This window comes from Bos javanicus, chromosome 9, assembly GCF_032452875.1.
Source record: "Bos javanicus breed banteng chromosome 9, ARS-OSU_banteng_1.0, whole genome shotgun sequence".
Taxonomy (NCBI): domain Eukaryota; kingdom Metazoa; phylum Chordata; class Mammalia; order Artiodactyla; family Bovidae; genus Bos; species Bos javanicus.
This window is the reverse complement of record NC_083876.1, coordinates 63,930,310-63,955,535: the sequence shown is the minus strand read 5'-3', so window position 1 is coordinate 63,955,535 and position 25,226 is coordinate 63,930,310. Positions and strand designations below refer to the sequence as shown.

General features: G+C 45.4%; 1 protein-coding gene across 1 annotated transcript in view; it reads left to right on the top strand.

Moving 5' to 3' along the window:
• NT5E (5'-nucleotidase ecto) overlaps positions 1 to 19,682 on the top strand; it is a 72,997-nt gene extending 53,315 nt beyond the window's left edge. The window contains exons 4-9 of the mRNA XM_061427908.1: positions 7,475 to 7,672; positions 8,391 to 8,545; positions 11,194 to 11,299; positions 12,352 to 12,501; positions 14,089 to 14,289; positions 17,717 to 19,682. Coding sequence (XP_061283892.1) covers positions 7,475 to 7,672; positions 8,391 to 8,545; positions 11,194 to 11,299; positions 12,352 to 12,501; positions 14,089 to 14,289; positions 17,717 to 17,880 — 974 coding nt within the window. The 3' untranslated portion in view covers positions 17,881 to 19,682. The remainder of the gene's footprint in view (positions 1 to 7,474; positions 7,673 to 8,390; positions 8,546 to 11,193; positions 11,300 to 12,351; positions 12,502 to 14,088; positions 14,290 to 17,716) is intronic.
• Positions 19,683 to 25,226: the final 5,544 nt, after the last annotated feature.

Below are 25,226 nucleotides of genomic sequence, written 5' to 3'. Positions count from 1 at the left end.
GAAACATAGACATTAAGAACAAACACATGGACCCCAAGGAGGGAAAAGGGGGTTGGGATAAACTGGGAGATTGGGATTGACATACACACACTGTTATGTATAAAATAGATAACTAATGAGAACCTACTTGTCACAGAGAACGCTACTCAGTGCTCTGTGGTGACTTAAATGAAAAGGAAATCCAAAAAAGAGGGGGTGTATGTATACATATGGCTGATTCCCTTTGCTGTACAGCAGAAATTAACACAACATTGCAAAGCAACTATGAAAGTGAAAGTCACTCAGTGGTCTCTGACTCTTTGCAACCCCGTGAACTGTACAGTCCATGGAGTTCTCCAGACCAGAATACTGGAGTGGGTAGCCTTTCCCTTCTCCAGGGGATCTTCCCAACCCAGGGATCAAACTGGGGTCTCCTGCATTGCAGGCGGATCCTTTACCAACTGAGCTATCAGGGAAGCAACTATACTCCAATAAAATTTTTTTAAAAAAAGAATGCTGGTATCTGGAAGGAAACTCGGCCATGACTTAATCTGCTGTGAAGAGAAGAGGGTGGCGGACCATAGGAGTGTCACTCCGTCCCCTGCTCTGTCACACTGGGTGGCCTTTGCCTCACAAGGTGAAGCAAAGCCCTCAGGCCTGGCCCCACAGGGCAGTGGAGTCCAGCATGCCAGGACTTGTTGGAGCTTGGAGATGTTTATTGAGTAAGTGAGTGAGTGTATGAGCCCGTTCCCACCCTGCCAAGCTCCTGTAATTGCCCTAGCCAGTTGCAACTGGGTAGAGGTACACAGCCTGGGTTGGATTCCAGGGGGTTTGTCCACACTCGGGTACCACTCAGAGATGCATCATCTCTTTAGACCTCACTGAATATCTAAGAGCAAGAATGTGGGCAGTAAATCGAAGCACGTACAACACAGAGGGACACGGTCCAGATATGGAGACTGTTGGCGGCCCCTTGAGTCCCCGGAGGAGATGTGACAGCCAGTGTGTCAGGATTGGGTACAGAGGTGGCCGAGGAGCTGGTGACTCACCTCTGTGGTTGCAGAATGCTTCTTGACAGCGGCTGGCCTGAGTGCCCGCTCACAGAGTGCTTCTTGGCCCACCTACTTCATGGCTTGCAATGCCAGGAGATCTCCAGCATGCAGAAGATACTCATAGCTTAAAAAAAATTAAACCCTCTTGGTTTCAACCACTGAGCAAATCTCTTATTTTACAAATACAGGAAATACATTTAGGTTCCAGGAACTAAGAGTCTCTCCCAAGGTCACCAGATTGAAAAGGAGCTATACCCAAACCCATTCTCTCAACAGGCAGCTCATTCTGCTTTACAAGCCCCACCCAGCTTGTTGAAGAAATTAGATAGAGGGAAGTTGGGAACTGGGGCTTGACTCCCCTTGACATATGGATTCCTCCACAGGAAGGGCATACACATCTTGTCTGATCTGAAAAAGAGCTGGCTGAACTACTCAGGCATAATCATTCAACATTTGTCAACCACCTGCTATGTGCTGGGCCAGCCCCTGGGCCCTTATGGAACTCACTATCTTAAAAGGGATACTGATGCTGATCAGATTTTTTTTTTAAAGTATGCAACAAAATCAATCATATATACTTACAAAGCATGCTGTGAAGAAAGAAGTCCACAATGCTGGGAGGGCAGGTGTAGGAGGCCCTGACCACGTCTGGGGAATTGTCAGAGAGTGTTCTGAGGAACTGACATTTAGACTAAGATCAGAAAAATGTCCAGGAAGTAGCTTGGTAACAAATTATCACTAACCTTTATTGAACATTTACCTGAATCAGGCTTCATATGCTTCATTAACTTCTTAAATCCTCCCAGGAACCCTCCAAGTCAGGTATTGTTACGTTCTCCATTTTACAGATGAATAAACTCAAGCAAAAAAATGGAAATAATTCACCCGTGGGCCTCTGGTTCTGAGTCTTACTCTATGTTTGTGACTGTGCAGGTGGGTGTGGTGTGAGAAATGAAGACACTAAGATTGCTGAAGTGCAGAGCAGAAGGTCCGCATGAAGCTGATCTATAGCGGCCTCAGCCTGCAGGAGGTTTCAGTGGAGTTTTGGTTCCTGGCCAGAGATCCAGTCAGGTTGCAGCTATGAGAGCACCAAATCCTAGCCACTAGACTAGTGGTCAGTGACAAGAACCTGGCCCTTCAGCTTTGCAGAAAATTCCCACAAAGAGGGAAAGTAGTGAAACAAAGAAAGCACTTATGAAAAGGAAAAAAGAGTACTGTACGTGTGGATAGATACATGGATAGACTCAGAGAGAGTCACTCCCTCGTGGTAGCTTGAATTTCTTATATGGGGCATTTCTTCTGGGTTTCCGTTGATTTGCCTGCATATTTGGTGTATCTCAGGATCCTCCCGTATGTGTACATGCATCTCTTAGCCAAGATGGATGCTGCCAAAGAAGCCTATGGGTAGTTAGTATCACTTAGCATCACTCCCCTTTTGACCTCCAAGGAGTCTTCCTATACATATGTAGTCAGGGAGGTCTTCTGATTTCAAGAATGAGAAATAATGTGATCTTTTTTCTTCTATTTGGGTAGGGCTTAGCCTCTTCTTTTGATTGTCCTGCTATTTTCATCCTGGAGTATCTGCCCTGGGGGTGATGGGGGTGGTGGGCATCTACCTCCTGCCTCAAAGCAGGGCCATATCATGTACGTCTGATAGGTTATGATGTTCATGACAAAAATTACAGTGTTGCTACAATTTGGGTAGCATTGTGGTCTGCTCGCCCCACTGTGCAGAAAAGCCTATCTACTAACATCAGGTTGCAGTGAGAGAAAGTACAGCATTTATTTGCCAAGTGCCAAGCGAGGAGGATGGGTAACTTGTGCTCAAAAGACCCAAACTCTCCAATGGCTTTCAGGGGACAATTTTTAAAGGCAGTTTTGCGGGTAAGAGTTACAACTGGTGGACCTTCTTCTGATTGGTGGTAGTGAGGTAACAGTGTGGTATTTCAGGAATCTTAATCATCAGTCTTCTGGTTCTAATTGGTCTGGGATCTGCATGCTTGTGGTCAGCATAGAGTCACCACTCTCCACCTGGATGAGGGTAGGGGAACAACTCAAAGCTATATGTCAGATTGTTACGTATATCCCTTGTGGAGAAACTAGGATTCCGTTTTTCTTCCCCTGCCACTAAATTATTATTTTTAAGCTATCATTGGTTTTCTTGCTTGACTATTTTCCCTTTGTTTCTTCAGTCTCTAACTTCCCTAATTAGTAACTGCTTGAGTCTTTGGAACCCAGGGAAAGTCTAGGAGACTAAAGCCTTTTTCTACAAACAAGCAATAGGGAACATGGAGGGACTTTTTTTTTTTTTTTTTACCTGGGAAGGCTTTGCAGGGTCCTGATCAGTTTTGCTATTCTCCCTAAGGCCAGTGATAGATGGCATCATCCACTCAATGGACATGAATCTGAGCAAACTCCAGGAGATAGTGAAGGACAGGGAAGCCTGGTGTGCTGCAGTCCATGGGATGGCAAAGAGTCGGACATGACTTAGCGACTGAACAACAACAACTAAGGGGATAGGAAATATTTTAAACCACGGAGTGCACGATCATATTTGTGTTTAGAAAGATCATTCAGGCTGTTGTGGGGAAACTGGATCAGAAAGAGGAAAAGAAGAGATAGATATATAGACATCAGTTAGGAGGCTGTGCAGTGGCCCAGGGACAAGATAATGGTGACCAAAGTGTGACTCTTCTGAGACGTTGAGGAGTAAACAGATGAAAAAGCAAGCACTTCCCAGTCATTTAAAAGAGAGACTCAAGTCCCTTAGAGGCATTGATGTGAAATATGCAAATTACCAAGTACTGTAATCCAGTCCTTTTGTAGGAATATTGGAAGTTCTTGGGGCTTCCCTGATAGCTCAGTTGAGTTGGTAAAGAATCCACCTGCAATGCAGGAGACCCCAGTTCAATTCTTGGATCGAGAAGATCCACTGGAGAAGGGATAGGTGGTATTCTTGGGCTTCCTGTGTGGCTCAGCTGGTAAAGGATCTGCCTGCAATGTGGGAGACCTGGGTTCAATCCCTGGGTTGGGAAATTCCCTGGAGAAGGGAAAGATTATCCACTCTAGTATTTTGGCCTGGAGACTTCTATGGACTGTATAGTCCATGGGGCCACAAAGAGTCGAACATGACTGAGCGACTTTCACTTTCACTTTGGAAATTCTTAGACCAGTCCCATTATACATTAAAATCATCACATGGACTGCCTCAAACATTCTACAGTTCATTCAGCCAGGACTTCCCTGGAGGTCCAGTGATAAGACTTCACTTTCTAATATAGGGAGTGCAGGTTCGATCCCTGGTCAGGGAGCTAAGAGTCCACATGCCTAATGGCCAAAAAAACAAAACATAAAACAGAAGCAGTATCATAACAAATTCAATAAATATTTTAAAAATAAGCAATTCATTCAGCCAAGTGAAAACTATGTTGAAGGTCTGCTCCCTGGCATCTCTGTGACCACATGATCCATCCACTGGGCCACCAGACAGGCACTTATCAAGGCCAGCACTGGGAACCCCCACGTCCTGAGGGGCTGCTCCCTCGCTGTGCTGGGCAATGCCCGGTGACCAGGATAAAATGTCAGCCCACACCTCCTTCCTCCTCAGGCTTGCTCCCAAGATTATTTGTTTGCCAAATGGCTGAAATAGAGTTCTGGTAAATCATTTCTCCCCCGCCAAGAAAACAAGCTTGGATCTAAAGACGTGTAGTTCCGTGTGTGGAGAGAATATTTGGCGCCTGAGCATCTTTGGCTGAATAGAGGGCTGTGGGAACTGTGAACGGTTTCCCTGGATTACATTTCTCTGCCAGCGGTTTTCTGGGGTTGATGAGTGGAGGGGAAGCAGAGTTGTGGAGAAGGCTGCCCTGAGCCAAACTAGACTGGTTGTTGCCTCAGCTGCATGGGAAGCGTCCTCCTTGTTCCTAATTAGGTCCATCTGGGATGAAGATGACACACCATTTGTTCTAACAAAAGGCACATCAAGGCCTTTCAAGAACTGGAAAAGGTCCCTGTCCTGCAGGAGCTGGGGGTTGGTGGCTCCTATTTCTAAAGAGCAAGCTGATCTGATAAGACATCTGACCGAATAGTTAGATTCCAAATTTTTACATTCTGTTTAAATTCAGATATATATATGGAAGGCAGAAAAATAGAGACCAAAACAGTCAGGCTTGCCCTTCTTGGGTTTCCAGGAATCTGCTAGATTCCTTTCTGAAACAGACTTAGGGCCTTTGCCTACTGGATGGGGTGTTCTGCGCCACCTCGTGGACATAATGGAAACTGCACCTTGCCAAGGTTCTCTGAGCTCAAAGGAGGAACCTTCTCCAGCTGAGGGGGTGGGGGAGGGCTGCTATACCCCCTTCCTCTGAAGTAAAAAGCAGGCTCCAAGCTTGTCCAAAAAAGGACCACCACAGAACCGATTGAGGATGGTGTGAGCATTAACCTTCCTTGCTATTCTGCAATGCCTCCAACCATCTACAACAGTCCTAGCCACCATCTGTCGTGATCCGTGCAAATGGAGATGGGACATGGCCTGCTCTGGATCTCTAGTCAGGTGCTTTTGTGAAAATAAAGTTCCAAGGCTTTTTTCTTTTTCCATGGGAAGCAAGAAAATGGGAAGTTAATACGGGCAACGGCTTGTTCCTGCTTTTGGAATGTTGGTATTTGCAGCACGTCTGCTCTGTGATTACTGAGGACAAGAGCAAAAGCAGGACTGGGTTTTTCATAAAACATTCACCCCAGCTTGTCTTCAGTGAAGAGGGAAGCCCAGACACAGCTTGGAGCACAAGGGCACAGCCCCAGGCTTGCACTTGCTTTGGACAGTGGCCTTTGGAAACTAACTCTTACAGGCTTCTGAAAACAGCACATCATCGGCCGTGTTGGGAGGTAGAGAGAACAGAAGCTCCAGTGCCTCACAATCCTGTTTGCAACCCCCTCCTTCACAGACCAGCTGCATAACCTTGGGCACAAGGCCTATGACGCCCGGTACACAGGGTGTACAGTCTGTACAGTGGGGGCAATAATAGGAGCTGCCTTGTGGGGTGCCTGGAGGGCTAAACTAGATCTGGTCCAGGACTGGCTCCTGGCTGACTCTCCTAACTGGTCCAGTGAGCAGTCAACACGAGCTGAAGTTGCCCAGGCCCTCTGTGAACATCTAATAGGAAGCGCTGGTGGTGGGTGTGTGGAGGGAGGTGATAGAAACAGTGGCAGGTCAAGGGTGTCTGTTTCGTTGTCTCTGACTCAGGACAGCCCAAATGAGGTCCTGGTCCCTGTGGAGGTGAGATAGGAAGTGCAGGGTGCCCACAGGAGGTTGCAGCTATAGAATTGGAACATGTCAGGTAAGGTGATCAGAGACCAGGGCTCAGGGTCCCACTGCCCCGGCTCCCAGCCTCCCACAGGCCCGTGTCTAGAAGGCAATGCTGGGGTGGGTCTCAGCGTCTGGCTGATAAGCGGCACTCAGGTTCTCCCAGGGCTCCCCTTGGAGACAATTCAGCAGAACTTAGCTGGTCTGTGGTCTGGCTGGGGCGGGTGGTGTGTGCACTGGTCAGCTCCTGGCATGAGTGTGGCCATTCCACAGGGCACCAAGGGGACACAGAACTCAGCAACAAAACCTAGGGATGGCCCTTTGTCATTTCTCTTTTTGTTTAATTAAAGTGCAGTTGATTTACCATGTTAATTTCTTGTCATCTCCATTAAAGAGTCTAAGTTCCCAATGTACATCTAGAGTTTCCAAGAGGTTGCCATCCTCTCATAAGGGAAAGAAATACACATGTAACGAGTTTCTACTGTGTCCTAGACATTACACAAGGGAGATTAGATGTTTCATCCTCACAACAGCCCCAGGAATTATTTTGCCCATTGTACAGGTGGGAAAGGGCTTCCCTGATGGGTCAGTGGATAGAGACTGCCTGCAATGTAGGAGACACAGGAGTTGTAGGTTTGATCTGGAGTGAGGCTACTCACTCCAGTATTCTTGCCTAGAGAATTCCAAGGACAGAGGAGCCTGGTGGGCTACAGTCCATAGGGTTGCAAAGAGTCAGACAAGACTGAGTAACTGAACAACCGACAGGTGGGAAAACTGAAGCTCAGGGAAGTGAAGTGACTTGGCTACGCCACCTGGTTGGTGAGAGTGGAGCCGGGTCAGGATGGAGACAGGAGAGTTTAGCAGTGTCGTATCTTTGTGTGCCCCCAGCACCAGGCACGGTGCCCTGGACTTAGGAAGAGCTTAGCAAATGTCTGCTGGGTTGAGAATGGGAGGATTCATGTGCCAAAAGGGCATTTGGAAACCGGGGCAGATGCCCAAGCCGGGCTCTGAAAGACCAGCTGCGTAGAGCAGCAGCTGGGGAATAATTGGTTCAGAATTTGCAGTCACCTGGCCGGTGGCCTGCAGGCCCACAGCCAGCTGTGAACAAGGCCTGACTTGATCAGCTCTGGATCTTTCATTGCAGGCAATCCACCTTCCAAAGAGGTGCCAGCAGGGCAGTACCCATTCATAGTCACTTCTGATGATGGACGGAAGGTTCCTGTGGTCCAGGCCTATGCTTTTGGCAAATACCTAGGCTATTTGAAGGTTGAGTTTGATGAAAAAGGAAATGTTGTCACTTCACATGGAAATCCCATTCTTCTCAACAGCAGCATCCCAGAAGGTATGTGAAATTCAGGGCAGTGATCCACCAATTGCAAAATTAGATGGCTGGATTGTGTTTTATTTGCTTTGTTAACGTTTCAGGACAATGTTTCTGAAGAACTGAGTTTCTTCCTTGAGTTTACCCTACTGTCTTCTTGGATAAGGAGATTTAAAACACACCCAAATTTCAGAAGCCAGGGCTTCTCTAAGCCCTCTCAGCACCAGACACTGTGTCACTGCTTGCTGTGCTTTTACAGCTCTACCCTGGCACAGGAGAACCGCTCTCAGCTCACGTCCCAGAGGAGAGCTGGGGGAGACCTGGGTTCAGATAGGGAAAGACTGGTGATCAGGGGCCCTGGAGAGTCAGAGCTTCTGACAGCCAGAGGGAGGGGCCAGGACCCCATAGCAGGCCCTCTCATCCCTTTACCTGCCCAAGTATAAGCCTAATCATTGCCCACATCTGCACCACAGATGCTATCCCCAATGGGCCAGCCGGTAGTCAGATGTGATGAGTTGATTTTGGTTCACTTGGCATTTTAAGATCCAAGCAGGGCCTTATTTCCAGGAAATAGAACAGATGTGCCTAAGGAAATTTCCTGGTCAAAAACCAAAATGTACACAAATATGGTGAAGAACTGTAGACTCACGTCAGGTTAGCTGAATGATGTCTTTCTCTCACGTTTAAGCCAGTGTGAGATCTGCTTTAACTGCAGGCTGATTTGTTTGTTTTCTTCTAGATCCAAACATAAAAGCAGACATTAACAAATGGCGGGTAAAATTAGATAACTATTCAACCCAGGAATTGGGGAAAACAATTGTCTATCTGGATGGTACTGCTCAGTCCTGCCGCTTTCGAGAATGCAACATGGGCAATCTGATTTGTGATGCTATGGTGAGTGGTTCCCGGGAGAGCAGGGCCCACGCCTAGGGAGGGTGGAGGAGAGATGGAAGAAGGAAGGGAGGATGTGAGGACGGACCGCCTGATACAGAATGAAGACGTTTAAAGATTAATGCCCAAATAGGTAACCAATGAGGACCTGCTGCATAGCACAGGGAACTCTACTCAGTGCTCTGTGGTGACCTACATGGGAAGGAAATCCAAAAAGGGGAGGATATACATGTAACATACAGCTGATTCACTCTGCTATACAGCAGAAACTAACAAAACATTATAAGCAACTGTACTCCAATACAAATGTTTTTTAAAAATTAATGCCCAGATATAAGCTTGGTGTGGATTCGCACTGAGTACCCTGGGAAGGTGCCTGAACCATACCAGTGGACCACCCCTGTTTTGTAGAAAGTTTTCACTTTTATCTCAAGTTCAAGAGGTTTGTTAACAAAACAAGCCACTCGTTATATACAAATAAATAATACAAATATTTATCAGAGAATTATCTAGCTTACTTTCAATATACTAACACTAAAAGAAAAGAGAAATAGGAACAGCAGAGGATACATCACCAAATTGGGCTTTGACTAACAGACAGTGCTGGGAAGTCCCGTGACATAGCACAACAGTGCTGGGAAGTCCCACGACACAGCACATCTGGAGTTCCAACTGGGAAAAGGTTCAAGGCAGCATGTCTGCTCTGTGGATGAGACTTCAAAGGTTGCAGTCTGGGGTTCCCGCTCACAATTCCCAGGCCGCAAACCATCATCATCAGTCTGCAAGCAAAACTGCAGCTCTGGTATTGTGTTAATCTTTGTCATGTAGATTACGTAGGTCTTGGAAAAGACCCTGATTCTGGGAAAGATTGAAGGCAGGAGGAGAAGGGAGCTGCAGATGATGAGATGGTTGGATGACATCATCGACTCAGTGGACATGAGTTTGAGCAAACTCCAAGAGATAGCAAAGGAAGGGGAAGCCAGGCATGCTGCAGTCCATGGGGTTGCAAAGAGTCAGACACGACTGAGCATCGGAACAACAACCTTTTTTACAATGCTGTTTGCTTTGTTCTGCAAATCTTGGAATGTTGTTGGTCCTGGTTGGCCAGATGGCTCAGCAAATTCAAAGATCCTCCCTCTATCTATCTATGGTGGCTCTCAGCCAACCCTCACAGCAGGCATGGCTGACACTCACAGCAGCAGTCAGGGCTATGTCCAGGCAGGTTAGAAGCAAGCTCAGAGGTCTGCTCTGCTTTGTCTCTGAAGGCTAAACAAGACTATTTAACCTCTTTATTGCTGGACAAGAATGAAGCCTTTATTTCGAGGTGCTCATCTTAAGTGTCTGAATTTTGGATATGGCTTTCCTTTTGTAAGATGACCTGACTCCACAAACTCTGCTTCTCTGAAGATGTGGACATAGTAAATAAAACACTTTTGCTTGGGCCTAACAAAGCCAGACTGCATTTCCCTGATCTGTCTCCTCTTGGCCCTGAGAAACTGGCCTTGTGGGAACAGCCTTCACAAGCAGAGAACGATGACATGTAGTTATCATGAGAATAGTAAGTCCCATGGTGAGTGAGATCTCACACCCAAAGCACCCCTCTGTTCACCTATCTGTGGGCAGCCCCCCAGGGGCCATGCCGAACTGAGGTCTCAGGGTCAAACTCACCACGCCCAGGGGAACCCAGGGGACCTTTGTGCTCAGCTCTGTGCCTGGTATCTAGGATGAAGCCACACTCAGTAGAAGTCTGCCAAGTACTGATCCATGTTAGTGTATGGCAGAAACCAACACAATATTGTAAAGCAATTATCCTTCAATTAAAAATAATTTTAAAAAAAAGCCTGCCAAGTAAATGACAACACTCACACTTCCCAAGGCAGGACCAGCACTGGCTCCTAAGCACCATGCAATCCATGTGAGACAAGTAGCTGTAGAGAAGCCAGAGTGTGACTGTGTGGAGGCAGGTGTGCAAGGAAACACCCCAGGCTCTAGCAGTGCTCACTGCACAAGGAGTCCCTCCTCCCCCCATGTCAGGAATACTGCCTCGGTGCTGTCCTCCTGGCCGCAACCCCGTGTCTCCCTCACCTCCTCCACCATCCTATTTTTTCAAATGAGAATGTATTCATTTTATTTCTTGTCACTAAACACATATTATGTAAAAGAAAAGACTGGAACTCCATCTTAGGGGCTGTCTCTGTGTCTCCAAAATTGCCAGCTTAGGAACTGTCTGGGGACCTAGACCAGACTGCCAGGATTCTTGGTGGCCCAAGGTCTAGAGCTGAAAGGGTTCTGGACTCTGCCCTCAGGAGCAAGTGTGAGCCTGTCCTGGGGGAGCAGCCCCATGAGCCACTCTGCACAGGGGCCCCCGGCCTTTGCTGGGGGTTGGGGGGGTGGGCTTTGCTCAGGGCCCCTGCTCTGGGGATGCAGGGTCTTAGGAGAGGGTTTCAGAGCTGCTGGCTGCTCAGAGTCTGACCTGGGACTGGTCACAGTATCTTATTGTTGCTTCTCAGATCATAAAGCTAGTTTTGACAAGTTATACTTGAGAGAGCTCCGGGCACACAGGGGCAGAAGAAAAGCAGCTTCATTTCTGGGAACGAACCCTCAGAAAGAAGGCCCAGAATAACGAGTGTAAATTCCTGCTGCTGTTGCAGATTAACAACAACCTGAGACACCCGGATGAGATGTCCTGGAACCATGTGTCCATGTGCATTTTAAATGGAGGTGGCATCCGGTCGCCCATTGACGAGCGGAACAATGGTATGCTCCTGGGCCCTGGCCTCAGCTCTCTGTCTGACCAGCTCCCCAAACCTGGCCACGGGCAGCCTTAGCTCCTCTGTGCTGCCTGCCACAGCCCACAGTGCCAGGCCCCTCAGCTTGGGTTAGCTGCCACTCAAGTCAGTGCCCCACCCAAAGGACACACACGTGCTTGTATTCTCGGATACACGTGCACACAGAGGGAGCAGTTAGCCTTAGTGGAACCAAGCTTTACCTAAACTTCTGACTTAGGACTTGCCTGGTGGTCCAGTGGTTAAGACTCCGCAACTCCAATGCAGGGGGCACGGGTTTGATCCCTGATCGGGGAACTATGATCCCACATGCTGCGCAGTGCAGCCAAAAATTAAAAAAAAAAAAAAATCGAACTTCTGACTCACATGAATCATTGACTGATTTATGCAAAATGGTGACAGCTTCCACCTGGATATCTGGAAAGAGGAGGACAAAACTGCCAATTTCAAGCCCTGGACAAAACAGCTGGACAACTTCCTTTAGTGCATTTACAGATATCCTGGATTATAGCACATGGTAAAACCAGCCAACCAGACAGATATTCGAGACACTCCTGTCATCTTCCCTGCGTACGTGCATGCTAAGTTGCTTCAGTCAAGTCCAACTCTGTGCAACCCTATGGACTTGTAGCCCACCAGGCTCCTCTGTCCATGGGATTCTCCAGGCAAGAATACTGGAGTGGGGTTGTCATGGCCTCATCCAGGGGATCTTCATGACCCAGTGATTAAATCCAGGCCTCTCATGTCTCCTGCATTGGCAGGCAGATTCTTTACCACTGACCCACCAGAGATGCCCTAATCATCTTCCTTGATATACTGTCAAAACAGTCTCAGTGGAGGAGGGCACGGCCAGGGGCCTCCTGATCTCTGTCTTCCCAAGCATCAGGAACACTCAGACGCAGCTGTGCTGTCCTCATAGTCTCCTCGTGGCCCCGTCTCCCTTACCTCCTCTGCGGGTCCTGAAGGACACTGGGCTTGTTCGCAAGCCGTTTTCCCTCTGGCCTCATCTGTGACTACCCTCAGGCACGATTACCTGGGAGAACCTGGCTGCTGTGTTGCCCTTTGGAGGCACCTTTGACCTGGTCCAGTTAAAAGGCTCCACCCTGAAGAAGGCCTTCGAGCACAGCGTGCACCGCTATGGCCAGGCCACAGGCGAGTTTCTGCAGGTGGGAGGTAAGTCACCTTCCAAGGTGAGGGGAGGCTTCCTGCTGGTTGGCTTAGCTCCCCACCTCACCAGGACCTCCTGGCCAGGCTTGCTTGGGCTTCACACACCCAACACCAATGCACAGTCTTTCAGTGGCTGTAGACTCCCAGACCACTAAGAATAGGTCGGGGTCAAAGCCCCAAGGCCCTGAAAATGAGCAATATTTTCCAAGTCTGATTTGGACATCAGACAACCTTCTCTGCAGGAGCTAGCCCTCTGGGTCTAAGCAGGTCAGCTGCCTTGAGGTCTGCTGCTGCTGCTAAGTCACTTCAATCATGTCCGACTCTGTGTGACCCCATAGACAGCAGCCCACCAGGCTCCCGCGTCCCTGGGATTCTCCAGGCAAGAACACTGGAGTGGGTTGTCATTTCTTTCTCCAATGCATGAAAGTGAAAAGTGAAAGTGAAGTTGCTCAGTCGTGTCCGACCCTCAGCGACCCCATGGGCTGCAGCCTACCAGGCTCCTCCGTCCATGGGATTTTCCAGGCAGGAGTACTGGAGTGGGGTGCCATTGCCTTCTCCAGCCTTGAGGTCTAGTTTCTATTAAAACCTTAGTTGTTTAACATTCAGTATTCTTTGTAAAACAACAACAACAACAACAAAAACAAACCAAACCTTTTTCTACTGCCTGGTAATTGCCTGGAAGCATGCAGAGGTTCAAGGGAATGCAATGTCCAATCACCATTAATAAAGATGATTTCTGCAAGGGGCAGCCAGGACAAGACATTGGAACCTGGTTCTAGTTCCACTGGGACCTGGGGCAAGTCTTCATTCAGCCTCTCAGAGAACAGTGAGAAAATGTGCCTGCTTATCTTATGGACTGCCATGAAAGTGGAAGGAAAATAAATGCTTCCCAAATTGTTAAGGAGTTCTAAAGTGCTTTTGTCAACAGTCCAATGAGTTAAACTTAAAATTAATATGAATAATCTTAATTGACTGTGACACCATAGTCTGACCTCACTGTTTGTACTTTAGATGGTAGACCCCATTTGAGGGGTCTGATTGCTTTTCAAGTCTTCCCCCTTCTGGAAAGTCCCAGAGCACCCCACTGCTGGGACTAAGGGGCTGCAGAGGGTGGTGGAGTCCCACCCACTGCCCGTAGGGTTGCCCAGATATTCTCCATTTTCCAGGAAAGAGCAGAGGGAACAGAGAGAGGAACTGTGCTGGGTAGTTGTATGTTTCGCAGAAATCACCCAGGCCAAATTATTAACTATTTGTTGGTCAGCTCTCATCTGTTCCTCATTTTCCAAAGCTACTGAACCAAGTTGCTGGACCGATTAATTCATGATATGAATTAAAAAAAGGTGTGGTTTTCTCCCTGCAGAGTCCCTGATTACCCACCCGGGCATTCTCAGGCCTCCCAGAAAGACTCAAGGATAAACTTAACCAGATACAGTAGCTGCAACGTCACTTCAGCTCTCTTGCTGAAGTTTCGCTCAAACTAAATGAAAACTAAGCCGCAGCCCCATGACTCCAGATTTGGGCCAAAATCTTTCTTAGAAAACAAAAATTTTCCTTTGGATCCAGTGAAAACCTACAGCCTCCTTTCTTTTCTAGGAATTCACGTGGTGTATGATATTTCCCGAAACCCTGGGGACAGGGTGGTCAAGTTAGAGGTTCTTTGCACCCAGTGTCGTGTGCCCAGTTATGAGCCTCTTAGAATGGATAAGGTGTACAAGGTGATCCTCCCAAGCTTCCTTGTCAGTGGTGGAGACGGATTCCAGATGATAAAAGATGAAAAGATAAAACATGACTCTGGTAAGCTCAAGTGTCTCTTCCTCTCCCTAACCCAAAGGAACAGAACAGATCCCAGGAGGGGAGCAGCACACGATGACACCAGGAGGGCAAAGCCAGAAACCAGATCTGCCCCTACACTGTCAGCTCCCTCCCACTTTTTTAGGAAACAGCCTAGGGTAGTAGAGTCTTGCCCCTCCCCAGCACTCAACCCATCCATCTATGCCCAGGGAAAACGTATTTTTACATAAAAAGTGTTTTAAAACTTTTAAAGTGCAGCTAAGCAGCTATTTAAATTGTGAAATATAAACGTTGCATTTTTAGGTTGGATGTGGGAAACCATGTTAAATCATCTCAACTTTTTTTTACATTTACTTTGGGGCATGCTGGGTCTTGGTTAGTTTGCTCGGGCTTTTTTTTGTTTGTTTGTTTTTAGTTGCAGCTAGCAGGGGGCTACTCTTGGTTGCGGTGCTCATGCTTCTCACTGTGGTGGCTTTTCTTGTTGCAGAGCACAGGCTCTGAAACAGGCTCAGTAGTTGTGGCACAAGGGCTTAGATGCTCCACTGTATGTGGAATCTTCCCAGATCAGGGATTGAACCCATGTCTCCTGCACTGGCAGGCACATTCTTATCCATTGCACCACCAGGGAAGTCCCCGAATCACTTCAACTTTCTTGAAGAAGCTTTTGGTGTGAAAAGGTCAGGTAGGCATGAATGGGATATGCCGCCTGCTGCATTCAGCACAATGTGTTGGTGGAGGACATCATAGGAACCCCCAAGATGACCCCAGGTGAGTGAGGGTCATTATACCCCAGCCTCATTTTCAAAAATTCAATTGAGAACCACTTCCTGTGCATGGAGTGCACTGCCAGTACATGACCCCTTCCTGTTCTCCAGGGCTAAACCTCATGTGTTTACAAGACACATGCACAGCTTCTCTGCGTCCGTCTCTACGGCCTTATCATGAGGGTTCTGCCACGGTAGCTGCATATCCCAAGGAGGGTGGAGGACAGAGCCAGGGCCAAGGAGGCAGCCCTTCCTGGGAGGAAAGGCGCCAGCTACTCCCAACCATTCCATGATAGGAAATGGAAAGGCAGGCTTAGAGGGTGTCCTCTTGAGTCCTGCATGAAACAAAGTTAATGGCTGTGTATCACTCAAGCCCAGACTAGTGAGTGCTAGAGAGAAAGATCTCGCATGGAAGGCTGGGAAAGCTTTGGCTGTAAGTGTTCTCAGCCCTCATCATACATTAGAATCACTTGGGGAGTATTTTAAATTAAATACCAACTTGGTCCCGACTTAAGAGAGTGTGATTTACTTGGTTGGGGCAAAAGGCTTTGCAGTGATTCTGATGTATACCCAGGGGTGAGAACCACTGCAGAGAAGGGTTCTTTTTAAGTACTATAGTAATACATTTTTTAATTGAGGTATAATTGAAATATAACATTAGTTTCAGGTATAAAACATGATTCCATATTTGTATGTATTGCAAAATGATCACCACGTTAAGTCCAATTAATGTCACCTTACATAATTACAAAATTTCTTGTAATGAGGACTTCTAAGATCTATTCTTGTATCAACATTCAAATATGCAATAGCATTAATAACTATATCCACTATGCTATACATTACAGCCTCAGGACTTATTTATTTTATAACTGGAAGTTTGTATTAACTTTTGACTCCCTTCACCCATTTGCATCCTCACTGAGTCCCAACTCCCTCCACCTCTAGGAACCATCAGTCTGTTCTCTGTAACTAAGCTTGCTTGCTTTGTTGTTGAATTTATGGTATTTGTCTTTGTCTGAATTATTTCACTTAGCATAATGTCCTCAAGGGCCATCCATGTAGTTGCAAATGGCAAAAGGTCATTTTTTTTTAATAGCTGAAGAGTATTTCATTGTATATATATACACACATCTTTGTTCATCCATCCGTTAATGGACATTTGTTTCCTTATGCTTCCCTGGTGGCTTAGATGGTAAAGAATCTGCCTGCAATGCTGGAGATTTGGGTCCCGTCCCGGGGTTGGGAAGATCCCCTGGAGGAGGAAAAGACAACCCACTCCACTATTCTTGCCTGGGGAATTCCATGGACAGAAGGGCCTGGCAGGCTACAGTCCATGGGGTCACAAAGAATTGGACACAACTGAGTGACTAACATACTTCCTTATCTTGGCTATTGTAAATAATGCTGTAATGAGCACAGAAGTGCACATATCTTTTCAAATTAGTATTTTCATTTTCTTAGGTAAATACTCAGGAGTGGAACTGTTGGATTATTTCGAAGTTCTATTTTCAATTTCTTGAGGAGCCTCCTACTATTTTTCATAGCAGCTGCACCAATTTACATTTTTGCACACAATGCACAAGAGTTCCTTTTCTCCACATCCTCATTGACATTTTTTGTCGTTTTGATCATAGTTGTTCTAACAGGTGTGAGGTGGTAACTCATTGTGGTTTTGATTTGTATTTTTCTGATAATTCATGATATTGAGCATCTTTTCATATGCTTTTTGGTCATCTGCATTTCTTCTTTGGTAAAATGTCTGTCAGATCCTCTGCCCATCTTTTAATCAGATTTTTTGGGGGGTAGGCTATTGAGTTGTGTGCATTCTTTATATATTTTGGATATTAACCTCTTATCAGATACATGATTTGAAGTGGTACTTTTAAAATAAAAGTCTGTCAGGTCACTGTGGGTTTGCTGTAGTTACAGGCAGTTAGTATTTGTCAGTTGTCTTCTCTTTTGGAAATGAAGCCTCCATTATTTCACTATCAATTATGTGAAAATGATTCTTGAGCAGGCAAGCCAAAAAAATCCCCCCAAAACAAAAAAGCCACATTTATTTCTCAACTAATTATCTTAACCCACTTCCTTAGTGCCCCGACTCTGGAGTGACAATAATGACAACAGCCTTTTCCTTTTCAAATGTTTACATATTTATTTGGCTGCTTCAGGTTTCAGTTGTGGCAGGCCGACTCTCTACCTGTAGCACACAGGCTCCAGAACCTGAAGGCTCAGTAGTGGTGGTGTGTGGGCTACTAGTTGCTTTGAAGCATGTGGGATATTAGTTCCCCGACCAGGGATCAAACCTATGTCTCCTGCAGTGGAAGGCAGATTCTTAACCACTTGAGTGTCAGGGAAGTCCCTAGGTAGGAAGTCCCTTCTTATCAAGTCATCTCAGAGTTGAGAGGACTCTATTCCCCTGAATTATCCAATAGTAGACAATGGGCACATTTCTCATCTGAAACATGAAAAGCAATCAGATTCTTTGCACTTACGATCACCACTGTCCTTGTCCTTTGTGATACTTTAGCCTCGCTTATGAAAGGAGTACCTTCCTTCTTATAATCACAAAGGACTTTAAAGAAATACACTGGCTTTCCCCTTATTATTATTAATGAATCACTATTTTTTCTGTAGTTAAAATAATGCATGTATTTTTCTAGGTGACCAAGATATCAACGTGGTTTCTGGATACATCTCAAAAATGAAAGTGCTTTATCCAGCAGTTGAAGGTCGGATCCAGTTTTCTGCAGGAAGTCATTGCTGTGGAAGTTTTTCTTTAATATTTCTTTCAGTTTTGGCAGTGATCATTATTTTATACCAATAGCCAAAAATTCTCCTTGCCATTAAATGGAACTGTATTTTTTTTCTCACGTGAGATTCAAGTCGGTTTTTTAGGAACTGGTTTTACGATGGCGCAGACCGTCTTTGCAGTCTCCTAGAAGCTGAGCTTAGAGGGTTGTAAGTAAAGACACTGGCATCATCACTCAGGATCAGCAATTTAGTGAACACACAGGAAAAGAAATGAAAGTGGGACCTCTGACAAGAAGGCCAGCCATCTTTAGTTTACATATGCAAATTTTAATAAAACTTTATTAACACCTTTAAACCATACACATCATTTTTCTCCTTTATATCCATTCTAATCCACCAAACAACTTACGTTTACATAACTTTATCATTTACAAGGGAATTCTGAGCACATTTTCATATTTGATGTCCATAACTTTTGTGCGTGGGAAGACAGGCGTTGTTTTCTTCCCGTATGAAAGATGAGGAAACTAAAGCTCAGAGCCGACTTAAGGCCATTTGGTAAAAGTGACGATCCCAGACCTGCATCTAGGCCCTCTAACCTCAGTCCCACACTCTTTCATCCAGTTACTGTTCAGGATGATATTTACTGGAGCCCCAAACTCATGGAGGACAAGTCTCTGCTTTACTTCTGGTCTCTCTGTTTTTCCTCTCTAGTGTGTGTGACAAGGAGTTAACGGACTAAACACACAGTGGTGCTCTCTTCCTCACCACCATGCACCTTTGAGGAGTTGGGACACAAAGGGCAGCGGATAATGGGAAAGGCCAGGAGCTGCAAAAGGCCATCTGGGGCTAGTGAGAAAGGGAAGCAAAGACTGGGATGCCCAGGAACAACTTCCATTAGAGAAGAGAAACAGCTAAAGCCCATTTACTCTAGCTACATAGAAATTTGCTAGGTAGTAGCAGCAGAGTGCCTAACACATGGCATTTTATGACATTCCATCAGTTCTCCATTTCTTTCCTCCTTCTTCCTAATGGGAAGGTGTCACAAGAAGAGAACCTTCTTAGAGAAGGTGTAATTCTAAACCTGCACCTGTGTCTCCCTAGCAAGATGTACTTATTCTAGGCACACACCCAAGACAACAACTTACAACCCAAGACACACTTCACCCCTTCCTCACTTATGGAAAATCCAGAGGAAAGACAAGGTTGATTTTTCAAGTGGTCCACCTAAGTTTAAAGTCAGCTCTGCCTCCATATTTGAACAGTCACTCTCAGTCATTCTCAAACACGCACATAAGGACTCCTGCCTGAGAGTGGGAGCACCTTCTGAGTGGGTGCTCAGGAAATACCCAGACTAATGTCACACATGATTTATGTACAAATACTTGCTGAAAGGGGTAGTGGGGACCATGTGAGCCTGCTCATCATTGTATACATGATTCAACGAGAAATGGCAGGCCTCACCTTAAAAAAGAGTGAGCAGACAACAGCTAAAGGACTGAAGAGTGAGGATGTTTGCTTTTAATGTTTACAAATATTAGGTACTCTTGATACAAATGTACTTTTAAATGTCATAACCTCTTTATAAAGATTGACGCAATAAAGTAATGCCCCAGGTTCTATGCTTATAGAGATTGACAATAAATGAATGCCAATAAGATTTTAAGAGGAAAATGTCAACAGGACTGCATTTGGGCTACATTTTTTATGCCTGGCCAGTAAAATAGGATAAACCCTATTGAAACACAAATTTTTAAAGAACATTTTTGTAAGTTTTCTAAATCTGTGTGCCTGTATTGTTCAGTGGTTTAAGAAATGACCTAAAAATACTTTTCAATTCTAGGTTCCAAACAATAAAACTGAAGATACACTCTTTGTCTTTGGTAGTTATTTCTTCTCTCAAGCAAATACTTACAACCCAAGACAATATGACTGAAGGAAAACTGTTTTGACAGCTCATCACTGGTATCACTGCCCATGATTATAAGGCCCCTGCCATCTGACAGCCCTCCCTATATCCCACCCCCCCCTAAAAATAAGAAAAATACATTCAATTTTTAGGTACAGAAGAACAGGAGATAAAGGGTACTTAAGACTAATGTGACTTCCCTGGTGGTCCAGTGGTCAGGACTCCATGCTTTCACCGCGGTGGGTACAGGTTCCCCCTGGTCAGGGAACTAAGACCCTACATGCCACATGGCACGGCCAAAAATAAAAAAATAAACAAACTTACGGCTTTTGTGTACAGAATCTGTTTTGATGCCAATAACGGTTTCCTAGAAATAAAGATGTTCAAGTTACACAGTGTTGGGGATTTTAATTAATTTATCTGAACTGTCCATGAATCTAAGAATCTTCCTCATTTAATACTGATGATACAGCAGACCAGCTATTACACCTTGAGCAGACACGTTAAATCCATTTGGTGGCAGAGCTGCGCTGAGCAGTTTACAACAGAGTAAGTTCCCTCAGGGGGCTTCCCTGGTGGCTCAGTGGTTAAGAGTTCACCTGCCAATTCAGGGAATATGGATTTGATCCCTGGGTCCAGGAAGATTCCACATGCCGCAGAGCAACTAAGCCTGTGCACCATAACTACTGAGCCCGAGTACTGAGATTACTGAAGCCCACGCACTCTGGAGTCCATGCTCCACAACGAGAGAAGCCACCGCAACGGGAAGCCTGTGTACTGCAACTAGAGAGTGGCCCCGGCTTGCCGCAACTAGAGAAAGCCTGCACACAGCAACGAAGACCTGGCACAGCCAAAAACAATTAATTTGTAAAAATAACTTGGCAGGTCCCTTCCTATTTGTGAGAGTTGCCAGGACTTGCTTACCTATCCAGGTTGCTGCATTTGCTCTAGTGTAAGTGAGTGAAATCACTCAGCTGTGTCCAACCCTTTGTGACCCCACGGACTGTAGCCCGCCAGGCTCCTCTGTCCATGGAATTTTCCATGCCAGAATACTGGAGTGGGTAGCAGTAGCTGTTCCCTTCTCCAGGATGTCTTCCCAACCCAGGGATAGAATCCAGGTCTCCCACACTGCAGGCAGATTCTTTACCGTCTAAGCCACCAGAGAAGCCCAAGAATACCAGAGTGGGTAGCTTATCGATTCTCTAGGGGACCTTCCCGACCCAGGAATCAAACTGGGGTCTCTGGCACTGCAGGCGAATTCTTTACCAGCTGAACTACCAGGGAAGCCCTTCTAGGCTGCTCCACAATTTCTTCAGGTAACCTCAGCACCACCTCTCCTTGCTGCACCAGTTTTCTCCACCTTGAATTATCCCAAAATATGGATATAGTACTGCCTTCACTCCCAACAGCAGCTAGCATAATGCTGAAGTGTTAAAGCTTTAGTCATTAGGCATAAATGGAGGGAGTTACAATGCAAAAGGAAACTTACAACTCAATGTGAGACAGCAATGCTCCTAAAAAGCATCAACCAGGGCTTCCCTGGTGGCTCAGTGGTGAAGAATCCTCCCGTCAATGCAAGAGATACAGGTTTGATCCCTGCTCTGGGATGATCCTGAATACTGTGGAGCAACTAAGTCCATTGCTTGGAACCTGGGAGCCGCAACTACTGAGCCAGCACTGCTGCTGCTGCTGCTAAGTCGCTTCAGTCGTGTCTGACTCTGTGCGACCCCATAGATGGCAGCCCACCAGGCTCCCCCGTCCCTGGGATTCTCCAGGCAAGAACACTGGAGTGGATTGCCATTTCCTTCTCCAATGCATGAAAGTGAAAAGTGAAAGTGAAGTCGCTCAGTCGTGTCCGACCCTCAGTGACCCCATGGACTGCAGCCTACCAGGCTCCTCTGCCCATGGGATTTTCCAGGCAAGAGTACTGGAGTGGGGTGCCATTGCCTTCTGCGAGCCAGCACAGTCATCAGTAAATAAATAAAAACTTAAACAAACAAACAAACACATCAACCAACCCCACCCTTGGAGTCCTTTTTGGGGTCCTTTCCAGCTCTCTTAGTATCAAGCACTGGAGAGCCCCAGGAGGACAGTCCTTGGACTGCTTCTCTTCTCTTTACACTTAACCTCTGTGCTCTCATTCAGTTTTACATCGTAATGCTGGTGACTCTCAAATTTATACCCCTGTCTAGATCTCTCCCATGGACTCCAGATTCACAAATACAATGGCCTACTTGGCATCTCTAGTTGAGATGATTAATAGGCAATCCAAACTTCACATGCCCAAAAGTGGATTCTTGATTCCTCCTGAAAACTGGTGCCAGGCACAATTCCCTTAAGCTCAATTTAGTGGACCCTTCATCATTCCTATTGCTCAAACTGAACCTTGGAATATCCTTGGCTGCTCTGTTTTTCTCTCAAACTCACAACCTGTCCAGCAATAAATTCTGTTTCCTAACTAAAAGAACTAAAAAGAGCCTTCAGCTTCTCAAAAACTTCACAAGTACTGCCCTGATTCAAATCACTGCCATGTCACCTGAATTACTTTACCAGCCTCCTAAATGAGCCATTTATCTCTGTTTTAAATTTATTTTTTATTTTTTTTAATTTTTATTTATTCATTTATTGGCTACACAGGGTTCTTGTTGCTACGTGAGGGCTTTCTCTATTTGCAGGAGTGGGGGCTACTCTTTGCTGCGGTGTGTGGACTTCTCATCGTGGTGGCTTTTCTTGTTGAGGAGCACAGGCTCTAGATGGGCTCAGTGCTTGTGGCACACAAGCTGCCCAGAGGCACGTGGAACCTTCCCGGACCAGGGATTGAACCTGTCTCCCCTGCAATGGCAGGCAGATTCTTAACCATTAGGGAAATCCTCTGTCTCTACTTTTACTCCACTTTAGTCTCTTCTCAACACTCTCAACACAGTAACCAAAGTGATTCTATCACAATATTAGAAAGATGACATTGCTCATGTGCTCAAAATCTTTCTATCACAGACCAAGTACAAGTGAGTTATCATAATGGCTTCCAAGGACCACTGTGATCTTGTTTCCCATCACTTCTCTGACATTATCTACCTTCACGAACCATGATTGGGCCATTTCTTTCAAAAGGACACACTTCCACTCAAACCTTCGCACTTGCTATTTCTCTACTTGGAATATGGGCTCCCAATATCTGCATGGCTTAATCTCTCACCTTCAGGTCTCTTTCTTCAATGTCAGTGATCGCATTAAACTGCAACCCTCACCATTCTATTTTCTTTTTCAGTTTAATTTTTTTTCTGAGCACTTGTTACTTTCTAACATACTATACACTATTTTCTTATTTACATTCTTTTACTGTCTCTGTTACCTGGGCTACATATAAGTTTATAAACACACAAATATATCCTTGGCATCTGAAACTGCCTGGCACATAGTGAGTGCTCAATACACACATGTATAATAAATTGAATAAACCATGAATAATTCCTTCTCTGCTACCTCTCTCTCACCCTCTGGACTCAGTCCAAAAGCCACACAGTCCTTCTTCTCCAGTATCAGCTCCTCCAGAAGATAATTTCTCTATCTAACCACCCTTTTCATCATGCAGAGCAGTTTGCCTCTTTCTTACTATAACCTCTCTGCAACCAAAAGGCCAACTAAGTCTTCCCTGAAAAGGATAGCTGCCTTTTTCTAAAAAGTAAATTTTCTAGCCTCCTTCCCTGCTCCCTGGATTTCCCAGGTAGCGCTAGTGGTCAAGAACCCACCTGCCAATGCAGGAGACGTAAGAGACACAGGTTCGACCCCATGGACGGGGGAGCCTGGCGGCATGGGGCGGCAAAGAGTTGGACGTGACTGAAGTGACTTAGCACACACACATGCACCCCCTGCTCCTAAATTTGAAGGTGATTACAATTTTTCTAATAGCATCCCTTTTCCCTCTCCACTTTTGCTCTTCTACATAAGGGATCAGCAAACTATAGCCTAAAGGCCAAATCCTGCTTGCCACTGCTTCACATAAATAAGGTTTTAATGGAATACAGCCACATCCAATACCTGGAATAATACTTCAGTGTAACTTGATAGAAAAAAATTAACATCAATTAATTAAAAAAATAGTGAAATAAAAAACCATTTGCAATGGACTTAAAAATCTTCCAGAGTCCTAGGCCTCAGGTTAAGGATCTCTCCTCATGTAACTAGCAACACTGAAGACACTAACGTATACATAAAAGAGAACAGTCTTTGAAATGGAAGTGGAGTGGACTAGCAAGGTCTATGCGTTTGCTCATTCAGTCGGTAATTTTTATTCTAATATTGACTATGTCTGAAGTTACAACTTATGTATATATCATTACAAAGAACAATAGCAAATTAGACTTCTGTTTATATTTTTATTGTAAACTCTGTTTTTAGTAAGTCAATAAATAATTTTAAAAACATTTATCTATTTGGCTGTGTTGGGTCTCAGTCGCAGCACGTGGGATCCTCGTTGCAGTACTTGACTAATTGTGGCCCACGGGCTCATTAGCTGTGGTGCAGGGCATGGGGGGAGTATTTAGTTTTCCCGGGGCATGTGGGAATTTAGTTCCCCCAGCATGGATCAAACTCGAGTCCCCTGCATTGGAAGGCAGATTCTTAACCAGTGGACCACCAGGGAAGTCCCAATAAATGATAATTTAAGTGTGTCAACCATTTCTCAGGATCTTCTGATATCTATAGCTTAATGATTGTAACACAGACATAATGTCCTTTATAAATTTCAGTGTCTTCTCATCTATTTAATTTACCTACACAACCAGAGTTATTTCTCTAAACACATTTCAAAATGTAAAACTCATGCAGTATAAGACATACATAAAGATGGATAGAAAGGAAAGTGCAAAATAAAATATCTGAAATGCACCAGGGAACCATTAAAGGAATCTCAAGTAATCACTTTTGGAAATAAAGGCTCCTTTCATGGGGCAACACTGTCAAGAGTACAAGACTAGAGACGGATCTGCTTGAATTCCAACTTCAACTTCAAATTCCAACTCTCTCTAGCTTCAATATAAATAACAAGAGAGGAATAATACCATCTCACAGTTACTGGATGGTGAAATGTGATATAAAATGCCTGGCCAATGGGGAATGCATCCAGTTCCTTTCTCTTTTATTATGCAGATGACTTTGTATTTATAGATTTTTGTACATTACATTTTCTTTAAATAGAGCTCACCCACTGCTATGGATTTAAATGTGTCCTTCTAAAATTCCCGTGTTAAAACCCTAAACCCCAATATGATTATATGTGGAGATGATGCCTTTAGGAGGTAATTAAGGTTAAATGAGGTCATGGGCTTAACCTAAGAGCATTCGGGGACTTATAAGAAGAAAAGAAGAAGAGAGTGAAAGATCTCTTTCTTTCTTCCACACGGCCACACACAGAGGTCATGTGAGTACACAGGGAAAAAAGGCAGTCATCTACAGACCAAAGGAAGATGTCCCAGAATGAAATGTACTTTTTGGGCACCTTGATCTTGGAC